This window comes from Melanotaenia boesemani, chromosome 22 (genome assembly GCF_017639745.1).
Source record: "Melanotaenia boesemani isolate fMelBoe1 chromosome 22, fMelBoe1.pri, whole genome shotgun sequence".
NCBI lineage: Eukaryota > Metazoa > Chordata > Actinopteri > Atheriniformes > Melanotaeniidae > Melanotaenia > Melanotaenia boesemani.
This window is the reverse complement of record NC_055703.1, coordinates 15,635,296-15,647,612: the sequence shown is the minus strand read 5'-3', so window position 1 is coordinate 15,647,612 and position 12,317 is coordinate 15,635,296. Positions and strand designations below refer to the sequence as shown.

Sequence of the window (12,317 nt, the reverse complement as noted above, 5' to 3'; positions counted from 1 at the left end):
TCCGAGGTGTTGACTCTCTGTCTACCCAATGTGACGTTAAACTTAGTAAAGACATGGGGCACACGTCGGAGCTCCAAATGTCCGTTGTAAAGCTGACTGCATGTATATCTTTCAGCATACTCGAAATGTGTTCCTTAACTGTCTCGTATAGTTTGGGTAGCGCAGTTTCGGAGATATATTTACGACCTGGCAAGCAGTACCTTGGCTCCAAATGCTCCATTAGGCGACGAAATCCCACATTTTCGACAACAGACAGAGGTTGGTCATCAAGGACAATAAATTCCACAATTTTGTCCGTTATCTGTGTTGCTTTTCGGCTGTCCTTGGAGAATTTTTCTCGTCGCTGGAAGGCAGTTTCCAGAGTTTGCTGCTGCAGCTCATTCTTATTTAGCTCCTTAACTTTAATCATTTCGTCATGCTCTTTAGCGTGACGCGTCTTCAGATGTTTAATCATGTTGCTGGTGTTATAATTACCAGCATTTGTGCCACCTCGCGAAATTTTATTGTTGCATATTTTGCAGGTCGCAGTCTTGCTGGTAGGACAATCCAGCGTAAAATATTGCCACACCGACGACATGATTACTACCTCCGGTTAGCTCCTCTTAACAGGTGTCAGGTGGTCTGTTCTTCTTCGCCCCTCTAAAACAGCAGACTGCAGAGGGCAGCACAGCACAACTGTTTTTAAGAGCAGCAAAGAAGAACTGCGTCAGCGCTCACAGAGTTAATCCGTAAAAAAAAGATTCCTATTAAAATATGGGGTATCGGATTGGTGCCTGAACTCCACTACTCGCCGATACCGATACCAGCATTTTCGGCAGTATCGGAGACATTTCCGATACTGGTATCGGAATCGGAACAACTCTAATTTTGTTTTAATATGAAGTGTTCATAGTTTCAGTTTGAGTCTCTTTAGAGGACCAGGAGCTTTCATGTAATCAACTTTTGGTTATTTGTTTTGGAGCTTTCATTGTGCTCATTCACAGGTCCACCATTTATTGCTGCTGGTGTCTACTAGAGGAGATTATGATCCTAGGAAACAGACCTAAAACATGCCTTCTTTATATGCTTTCTGCATTATTTCATAATATCTTAGACACTAGGTCTGTTGCAAGATCATTACTAGAACATATTTTTCAACAAATTTTTCTTATTCTGCATTTTGCTGCAGCACATTTGTCACTTTTTGCCTAAAACAGTCCTTTAGTTACTGTCTTTTTCAGCTCTCTGCTCCTCAAAAACCCAAGTATTTTCTTTTTGGCAAGGCACTTGGTAGAAATAAAAGCACACAAGCCTGCTGCTTGTTCTTTAGGCTTTTCAAGCAGGGATTGATGTGCCTTTGTTGAATGTGAATGTGTTCATGTGTGAATGTATAGAGGCTAAAGGGGGTTGAAGCTGACCTGTTGCTTATTCGCCTCTTAGCTTGTATAGGAAGCTATTAGATTTTTCCAAAGCTTAGCAGCTGCAGGTGAACATGGAACAATGCCTGAAAAGGGATCTTGTTTAAGGCATGCCAAATTACGCATGAAATACGCATTATGCAAATATGTTACACACTGATGTAGATGAATAGCAGAGGAAAAGACCAAGACCACAAACAATGAGTTTGTGGTCTTCTGTGATAGAGAAAGATTTATTTAGGTTTTGACTGTGGGCCTTTCAGCTTTCTAAACTATTTACAAGCTTAAAAAGCCATTCTTTAATGTAAAGACTGATCAGCTGTTTGTCTCACTGTGTTTGTTTCTCTTTACAGGTGGATCTCATGAAAAACATTAGTAAAATCCCCCAGCCATTCCTCTATACAAGACATGTTCACTTCCTCAATTTTACCAGGTATGGTGGTGCAGCAACAGAAACTAAAGCTGAACTGTTTGTTTTCTGACGTTTGCTATCATGTTCAAGCATTTTAATTACATTGTTATTTCTTTTTTGTTAGGTTTAGGATAGAACAGCCTGTCTACGTCAACATAATCCGGGACCCGATCAACCGGTTTCTCTCTAACTATTTCTTCCGTCGCTTTGGTGACTGGAGGGGTGAGCAGAACCACCTCGTTCGAACGCCAGGGATGAAAGATGATGAGAGATACCTGGTGAGTCATTGGTTTTCTTAAGCAGCAATTAATTAATGACCACAGAATTACATTGTTCATGATAAATATTATGTTTTTGTCTATTTGAGCCTTAGGGTATGCTTGAGGGGCTTTAATACATCTTTGCTGTTAATCTTGTGTATTTATTTTTCTCTTGGATATTGCATTCAATTTGATATGAAGATAAAAAAATAATAAAACAAACTGATTTTGTTTTCTTTCTTTAAAACTGCACGTTAAAGCCAATAATTAAACTAGCAAACATGCAACACTTGGAAACAAAGGTGCCATCAGAGGCTTTTGAGCAGGTAGCACATGTGGTTTCCATTTTGTTGTGATCCTGACTGTTGCAGCGCCTGCTACGTGCATTATCACAATCATGTTTAATGAGCCAAACAAATACTGAATCTTTTAGCATTCCTCCCCTTCATCTTCCTTTCATCTCAGTCCCAGTGCCCACAAGCCCATTTACTCTCTTATTGACATTGGCTAAATCGATTCTACAGATGCTTATGGTTTGAAATACTAATGCATTTGGGCTGTTTGACATACTGTAGCTGCCCACTTCTTTTACAAGTGAGTCATTCATTTGCCAGTAGCAGTGCTTTAAGTCACTATTGTTTTGGTTTCGGCCCAGGTTGTATTATAGCATGAAGCTCTTTTGAGATTTAAAATTAAATATACATATTAATGTCTCATTCAAGTAAGGAATTCATGCAGGATTTAACACTAAAGAATCTTTCTTTAAGGAAATCCTTACGAAAACAGGATTATGACTGAGTTTAAATACCATTTATAGTCTTCCATAAAAGATCTTAACAAATATATATATAATATTGTTGACTATAATCATCGCATTGAGAAGCTGGTTGTTTGCTTTTATTTAATTCTTTTTAACTTGCTTGTTGTTATCTTGAAGCAAAAAAGAAAATGTAAAACACACGCTTTTTGAAGATATTCCATATGTTGTTTCGCCAGAGGGAAGATGGTAAATTGTAAGGCTGTGGCAGCCTGATGTTTACCCAATATTTAAGTCTAATTATGATTTCAATTAGAGGCCCGATTTACCACATGAAAATGAAAACTTTGTATCCTACATCTGCATCACAGAGCGCTTTTCCCTCCACCATCATATTAAAGCCAGGGTTCCTATTTTTTAATACATACATGCTTTCTTTGATTTTCAACATCTTTTTTCATCTCATTTTATGATAAGGAGAAGCAACTAAAACAGTCTGAGTTGACTACATGCAGAACTGTTAAGAGAGAAGTGAAAGATCGAATGTTGCTTTGGAATTCCCCCTTAAGTTAGACTAACGCTTTTATATGAAATTAGTGGGAAGTTGGCAAAAAACACAAGACATCTAATGGTTTGAATGAAGATCAAATCAGTAATTGTTCTGGATTTAATGTAGACGCGATATTGGAGTACAAACCTTTTTGGTCCAGTCATTCTGCCCTCAGTCCTCCCTGCTCCTAGAAAGCTGAGAGTCTTAACAAGAGGAGTGAATGTCAGTCTGGCTTCGGTCTGACTGGGTGTGATTAAGTATTGCACTGCTTTCCCTGGAGTTTTGGACCATGTGAGTTGAGTTATTAAAGTATGCAGACCACAGGGGCCCCTTGCTACAGTTAAAGGGGAGGGGGGGGCTGTGTGTGTGGACTTTATTACCTGTGTGTGTGTGTGCATTTAACACTCATACTTATTAGGACCAATTTTAATATCTTTATTTATTTAAAGTGATAACAATTTGTTGGTTGCTGTGGGGTTAGTGTAAGTGGTTAGAATAAGTGTGTGATATACTGTAGAATGGTGTTTTTTATTTCCACATTGCTGCTCTTGACATTTTTTCCTTCAGCTGAATTTGCTTTATAGCAACATGACCTAGCTCACCTAATCACCAAAAACAGCTTGCAATTATGTCCTGAACCATATCTATAAACAGTAGCTGCAAAACACACCACATTAACAATCATGTGGTGTGTCCGACTGTCTACACCCCAAACTGTGCATGCCAATGAAAAACCAAAAGCCAAAAGATGAGTTTTGGGAATTCATACTTTAGAAGTGGCCTCATTTGGGATAAAAAAAAATTATTTTTAACAGGTTGAAATAGTTGTTAAAAGAAAGTTTTTTTTTTCTTTCTTTTTTTTTTTTTTTTTTTTTTTTATATAGAACTAAGATTAAATTCATATTTTGGGTTAAGGATTAAATTTAAAGCCAAGTGGATTGTTAGCAGAGTTGAGCCTTTACTCCTGTGAGTTCACTTGGCAGAGAGCTCCCTCAGCCCCAGCAAGTACATTTACATAAAATGATTTTTTGTGAAAATATGTAAATATATGTTAATACTAATTTTAAATAAAAGTGCCCAAAAAGTTAATGAAATCAATTTCCTTGTTAGAATGAAATTCCAGCGCGTCTATCAGCATGTGTCCCTGTCAACAGTCAAACAAAGTTCCCCTGACTGGTGTGCATTAGCCCTCCTCTCCCTTTGCTAACAGTATAGAAGAGGTGTCAATGAAAGAACACCGTCAGTTTACTTGCAGAGGGCCGAAAGAACCTGATGCACATGTTCCTGAGACATTCCTGTGGTCAGCTTGGATTTTCCGTCGCTCTCCACACCCCTTTTTACATATACTACAAGTTAAATAGGCATGAAGGGCAATGCAGTGCAGGCATACAATATATATATATATATATATATATATATATATATATATATATATATATATATATATATATAGTTTTCTCATTAAATCTAAACTTTTATGTGTGTGGGGGGGTGTGTCTGTGTGTAAGAAAGTGTGTATACACTATGTGTTCAAATGACCATTTGAATAACTGTAATGATTCAACAACACAAATTGGTTGTCATTGTTCAAAAGTACTCTTAAACTGGTCAGACCAGATGAAATTCCCACGGTACCCAATGATGTTCTGCTGTCGCTTTAACTGGCACATACATGTTCTTAAACAAATAAGTACACCTACAATAACCAAGGATTTGTTGGCATAAATCAGGCCTCAGCATGCTTTGGCTTTTAGACACACTAAAGTGATGTGTCTCATTGGACTGATTGCCCAAAATATAGTCACCTGGTCACATCTGTTATTAGGTTTTATCTGATCAATGATATGTTTTAGTAAACTGCAGAAAAATCTTTATGGGTTATCTTATAAAACAACTACTCTCATTTGTAATAGTGACATAATTTGGCATTAATTTAAAGTGTGAGAAAAAACAAAAGAAAAAAACCTCCCTAAAAATCTCTCCCTTTGTTTAGCATTTGAATAAAGTATTTAGCAGTTTAAAAAAGACACAAGACATAATGGAAACCATAAACCCAGCCAAAAAGACATTTCCAATATATGCTAACTGCTGGATGCGTAAATGCTGACACGTTCAACAGATAAATTTTAAAGTTTATTAGTTTTGTTTGAAATCTGTTTTTTACTGCCAACCAGTGGCAAAAAATGTTAGTTCAGATTTAAAAGAGCCAGGATTTTGCATAATTACAGGTTTATAGTTTCTTTTTAGGGCTCTGCATGAATATGTTTAAATATACAGTGCTGCAGAGTTTCTGAGTTACTTATGTCTTAAAAGTTTAATTTTCTCGCTGTCTATTTATGCATCCCCTTCCCAAAAGGCCCAGTCTGCTCTGAGGGCCAACTACCCTGTTTGGGGACTTGATTGATCTGTTTAGGAGTTTTTTAGGCCCCTTCAGTGATTTTCTAAAAAGAAGTTACAATAAATTCTCAAACTTTTCGGTTGCCAATACTTCCATGAGGCAAGTCTTTGTCTCTCAGCTTCCATGTGTAGTGTTGTCTGTGTCCATTTTTATTTAGGAGGAGGCTGAAAAAATCTAAGAGACCTTCTCTAGTTTCTAATTTTATCTCTGAGTGATCATTTCACATGTGTATATAGCCAAAACACAGCACAGTTCTGGTCTATAACTGAACTGGATGGAGATTTTAACTCTACAATTATAATTTTATCACAACAGAGCAGCAGTCTGGAAATGCCTTAGAAGTGGCCACAGGTTAATGTGTTTAGTCTCAACAGGCCACCTTTTGGTCACAGTTTTAAATTTGTTTCATTGTTGAACAGAAATGAGTGAATGCTTAATTAGTATTTCTGCCTTAAACTGTTGCAACGAACTGACACAAGGTTAAAAGTCTTTTTGAATATACTTACCAGTTTATGGCACCATGTAGCGCCATTTAGTGGCTTTTCTCCCTTCAAACTAGAATACAGTCCAAATTTATTTATCTCCGAAGGCAAACTAAATTCCTGCTATGTTATCTTTTGTTTGTTTGTTTGTTTGTTTTTTTGTTTTTTTAGAACATGTTTACCATTTGTTTCCAAATACTTGGTAAATCTGGGTTTTTTTTTTTTTTTTTGTTTGTTTGTTTTTAAGTGCTCTAAATTAGTCATGAGGCAGATATTATATAGATTTTTTATTACTGATACCAATAAGGGGAAAAAGAGAATAAAAAAATCTCCATTTTGCTCTGATTTAGAGTTTCTTAATTTCATTCCTGCAGCACCTTCTGTGTCTTGTCTGAAATCTTGTGATCAGTCAGGAGTTTTAAAACCCTCCTTCATCCCCAGTTTCACCCGATTGGTCAGCAGAGTGGTTAAATAATTAAAAGCACCTGCTCCTTTTGTGTTAGTGGGTTGACATCATGTCACGATAATGTCACAAGCAAAGTGTTTCAGGCAGTTATTGAGCATCAGCTATGTGGGAGAAATTTACACCCTTGATGTGATTCTGCAGACTCCTTAAAACAAGATCTTCATAAAGCATCTTCTTAAATAGGATTTGACCCTCTTGTATCATTCCCATGCTCCATGGTGAAAAGGGAGGCTACCGGTCTCATGGGAAAGGTTAACACCATCAGTTAATGCAAAGATTAGTGCCTGTTTTGCTACAGTTTCTCTGACTGCTCACTTGGCTTAATCCACAGTGAGAATAGGAACAATAAGCCCCAAGTGTGAACACAGGAGTTGTCTTTAAAATACTAATGGGGCTTTTCCAAAGAGACCATATTATCTGTCTTGTGTGTGTGTGTGTGCAGGCTTTGTTGTGTATTGTATATAAATGAGTTGTGTTTAGAGAAGGTGTGATGGCCCAATGCTACGCCACAGAGGAGGATAGACTTTGCGAAAATAAGATATGTCACTCACAATTTGCATTCATCTGTTGTATTGAAGCTACATCCATTTTTTACCTTCTGTCTTTCAGATTTTTTTCTTATAGGTTTTCTTGAGAATGTTTAAGCTGTGATACAAATAAGGGTTTGTTTGTGTGAAACTTTAAGTTAGTTCAAGTTTTACCTATAACTTGAGGTTCTTCTAAATTCTGTGCATGAGAGTAACAGTGATGAACACAAATTCTTTGTTTTTTGTTCTGTTTTTTTGTTTTTTTTCATCTCCTCCCCTGAACAGATGAACTCATCTTGGATGACAGTGTATTTATCCTGTCACAATGAAACATTATTGAACATCTGAGGCCTTAAAATGATGAGTTAAGAAAGAGAAAGACAAACTCTTTGTAAGTCCAGACACGACCTTTACAGTAAGGACAGCACAAAGTTGGACCCTTTTCTGAGGCTTTCTTTTCAGTTTTGTTGTGGTTTCTTTGAAGGTCTTTCCATTTATTTGCATCAATGATCACCATTAAGTCTTTTTTCCTGTGCACAGTGCAAACAATTGTAGTCTGTACTAAAGTTCAAACAAACCAAGCAGCTGCTTGGTGAAGCAGAAATGTACCATGTAAGAAAAAAATAAAACATACCCAGTAGTCATCCCACATTAAGTATATAAAACACTGAATGTTTGCTGTCTCACAGATGTTATTATTACTGCCTTGTTAGATGCAAGATGTACACATAATATATTCTAAGGCGTTATTCTGCTTCCGTCACTTACAGCATGCCATCTGCTGCATTTCTGTCCCTCCTGGCAGAAGGGTCCTGCTTCTTTTTCTTTCTTTGTTTTCAATGTTAATGAGTTTTGGGGGATGTTACCTTATCTCAAGACAAAGGATAGAGGGTGTCTTATTGGGTTTTCAAGCTGCTTTGAAGCTGTGGGCTATATGAATTAAATTTAATTGACCTGACTGCCTCTCTTGTGCTATATACTCTCTTAAAAGGCTAAATTGGGATTTAAAAAGGTTTTATTTTCATCCTACATATGTGTAAAACCAAAAAATACAAAGAATAAAGGGACCTACTGATGATGAAATCTTCAACTAGCAAAGCAAACAAACACTCAACACAAAAGGATCTTGGTGTATAAACATGCCTTCATAAATGCTTCCACCTGGTTCCCAGTGTTCACTCGTAGGCCCCTCACTCACACCCTCAACAGCAGCTTGTGTCCCCCGGGAAAGTCCATGCTTCTGGTCCTGTCTGACTTAACTGAATCTCTGTGATGGACTAATGTTAGCCTCAGTGTTGGCTTTGACAAATGACCCTGTTCAAGTCAGATATTACTAACTTATCATGGGGAAAAATCTATAGGATGTTCCCCATTTCAGATCCCTTCTCTTCTGATACAGTGAGCCTGTTAACACCTATTGTCACATACATGTAACCTGCTGCTACTGGATACATGTCCTTGAGCATAAACATGTGACATATGCATGTGCCTGAGTTTGAATGTGAGTAATGCTTCATAGAGTGTTTTGTTACTCAGGATTTAATGGATGTTATGCTTACGTTACCTGACATGGATTTGACTGCTGGCTCCACAGCACTAACTGGCTGGCCAGCTTTACACCTGCATGTGTGTTTTTAATCTTTATTCATTTTTTCTACACTGCCATTACTCAGTGGTTCCCACATTGAAACAGAATCCACAGCTCTGTTCTCAACCCTTTGTTTTTGTATCTTAATCGTGAAATCCTTCAATTTTCTTTTCTCCTTTATTTCTTTTCGCCTGATTTAATGTAAAATCATACAGAAAGTTAAGTGTATGTTTCATGTTTTATGTGGCATCTTGGCAATGACAGCAGCTGAGGGGCTGAGCTTATCTCTATGCACAGGATGCTGTTTGGCAAAGCCCTTTGGCCTCATATGACTAAGCCAGCCAACTGAAATGCAAGTGGAGAGCTCCCTCTAGTGGCACAAATAAATCATTGTAATTTGTCCCAATAAATGGTATGTGTTTGTTTGCTTTTAGGATATCAATGTGTGCATTCTGGAGAATTATCCTGAGTGCTCCAACCCTCGGGTTTTCTACATCATTCCCTACTTCTGTGGACAACATCCTCAGTGCAGGTGCATACAAGGCTTTTCAAGTTTTTGTTTTTAGGGTAATATTTTAATTGTTTCTTGTCCAATAAGTCTGTGATGTTGCTCACATTTATGTCTTCTCTCATTGTGCAGAGAGCCAGGAGTATGGGCTTTGGAGAGGGCCAAACAGAATGTGCTGGAGAACTACCTCCTTGTGGGTGTCTTAGAGGAGCTGGAGGATGTTCTGCTCATGTTGGAGAGGCTCTTACCACATTACTTTTCTGGAGTAGTCAACATCTACAAGAGCCCTGGTTGGTGCACACTGTGGAATAGATCAGATTTAGTGACTCATGATTTAAGCGACACACGTTTGTCATAGCTCTTCAGCATCCCCAAGAATTAGATAGTCATTTTCTTGTCAACTGTTATTGCAGATGTGAAGATCTATTTAAATTTTAAGCTAAATATCTGAATTAACCATCTGTATTTTCACACACACACCAAGCAAAGATTAGTTTTAAGTCTTCAACTGATTTCTTGGTCTTTATTGTTTTGTCTTATCTACTCACTGCAGAATATAGGAAAATGGGCAACATGACGGGCACTGTGCGCAAACACACACCAACCCTGGAGGCCCTGCAGGTGCTGTACCACCGCATGCGCTATGAGTACGACTTCTATAACTTCATCCGGGACCAGTTCCACCTCATGAAGAAGAAAATTGGCCTCAGATCTGTCTCCCAACCCCCCGCCTACTCACCTGCTTTCCTGCGTGAACTTGCTCTAAGAACGGCAGAGCCTCTTGAACAAGACGAGGAGCTGGACTCGGACCTGGAGGATGCCAACAGCTGGCTGCTCCATCCCTAAAAGGCTGTTTGATGAACAACAGATACAGCCAAAAATAAAAATGGCATCAGAAAGCCGGAGGTAGCCTGAGGGCAAGGGTCTGTGATTGTTTCCCATCTTTTGGATCCTGATGCTCTTTTTGTGAGTTCTGTTTCCCATCTGCAGACTCCCAGTATGACTGCCTCCATGTGTAAGACTTGAGTATTTGGAAGAACATAAAAAGTTCTATTTAAAGTCTGACCAAGGACAGAGGGAAATATTAAGCTCTATTTGCTTAACTGCTTTTGTTTTAATTTGAGCTTGTTTTAGGGTTCATTTAAAAAGAAAAAGAAAAAAAAAAAACTATTGTCGCTGTAATTTCCAGGAGAGATTAGAGCAACACGTGGACAACTAAATGTTGGAGAGGACTTCAGAGACATTCCCTGAAGATAAGTTTATACTTTACGAAAGGGCTAATGTCCTAAAAAATGGGTTGGGACGAGAAAACTGAAAAAGTGCCAAAAGTATGTATATTTGTTGTCCTAAACGTTTGTAAGTGTCAAACCTCAGCAAGTGTTCCAGTAGCTGTGAGACAGGAAGTTCTGTGCACAGTTGGCTGGAGTTGTGATATAATTAATTCAGTTGTTATAGTACTGATTTATAAGATATTAAGTTGAAATTGTAAAATATTAGGTATAAATAAGGGTTAAACTGTATGCATTCAGTTATGAATTCAAAGAATTCCAACTATGTGTGCATGAATGATTGAGTTTGACAGAACCACCAGTATATTTTAGCATAGTTTTATTATTTGGGAAAGGTCCTTTGTTGACAACATAACAGTGCTTAAGAGTCAAATGCTAGAAGCATTTGTAATTTGAAGCAAAGAGTTTTTTTTTTACTGTGATGCATTACAGTTTTTTCTGAACTTACTAAAAACAAAACAAGCGACTTGGACACAACTGGATGAAAATTTGGTCATTTGCTCTTCGAAGATTTTTCCATTGCAAAGTGTATGAAGTTTTCTTGTTCATTTCTGTCATCCAGCAGCTACTATGAGTGCATTTTGTCCCATCACTCGTGTAAGACTTATCCAAAGACTAGTTATCATAAGCTAATTTATATATTACATGAATTTACATATTTTTTGCCTAACCCTCCTAACCTCTATTGCCTGTAACTTCTGTTATTGTTACATTCATGTGTTCAGTTTTTCCTTTTATGCCAGTTTTATTTATTATTTTTGTATTCATTTACTTTCCAGATAAAATTCTCAGGAAGGAAAACAATGTTTAATAACTTGAGCATTTCTGGTGGCTATGAAACTGCTCTTGGCATTTTAAGGGTGTTCAGGATGGGTTAATATCAACAGCTGGCAACTGGTTAAAGACAAATGCATTCTATCATTTAAGGTCTTTGAAATAAATGTCCTCTAACTGTTGCAGCCCACGTGTCTGCTTTACTTATATATATATATATTTCTTTTAATTAAATCAATACAGCTGTTTATTACAGCCAGCTTGTCCATCATGCTGCAACTCACCTCATCATCAGACTTCCTAAAGTCTCTTATGCTCTTACGCATATCCAGTTTTATGGTAGATGCCTTTCTTTGGAATACCATGGTCCAGCAGGTCACTCTGCTTTTGTCATATTTCAGCTCTTTACTCCCTGCAGCCGTCCGTCCATCACCCCACCTCATCAAGTCTTCCTTCTGGCTTTGCAGTTTTTAAAATACTTTCTCAATTCAAGACACGAACACTTCCAATCCTAAAACAAAATCATTACTTAAAAGAAACATTTCTTTACCCTTTTTCACATGCACTTGATTACAGTTATTATTGGAAAATGTGCTCTAACAGATAACTAAACAGATGTTTAGATATTTTGGGTGTTAAATGCCCAATTTGCAAGTAAGGAAAACAACAATGTGAGTTTCGAGATTTAATGAAGATTTATGACGGTAGGAGGTTGATTAGGTTTGTGAGGTGAATTGCTCTCAATGAACACAAGAAAATACCTAAAATATTGTCAACTTGACTCTGTTTTAGACCTCTCCTGCAATTTTTAAAGGTATGTTTTGAACCCCTTCATGTGCGTTACAAAAACAAATAAAATAGTTAAAAAGTTAAGTTTTAAACTATAAACTTTTTGATGATTAAGGATTT

General features: G+C 37.4%; 1 protein-coding gene across 2 annotated transcripts in view; it reads left to right on the top strand.

Annotated features, from left to right (window-relative positions):
- Positions 1–11,590, top strand: part of usta (uronyl 2-sulfotransferase a) — a 59,790-nt gene extending 48,200 nt beyond the window's left edge. For both annotated transcript variants that reach the window (XM_041975763.1, XM_041975764.1), the window contains 5 exons: positions 1,751–1,830; positions 1,934–2,087; positions 9,272–9,369; positions 9,478–9,635; positions 9,899–11,590. In XM_041975763.1, coding sequence (XP_041831697.1) covers positions 1,751–1,830; positions 1,934–2,087; positions 9,272–9,369; positions 9,478–9,635; positions 9,899–10,191 — 783 coding nt within the window. In that variant the 3' untranslated portion in view covers positions 10,192–11,590. The remainder of the gene's footprint in view (positions 1–1,750; positions 1,831–1,933; positions 2,088–9,271; positions 9,370–9,477; positions 9,636–9,898) is intronic.
- Positions 11,591–12,317: the final 727 nt, after the last annotated feature.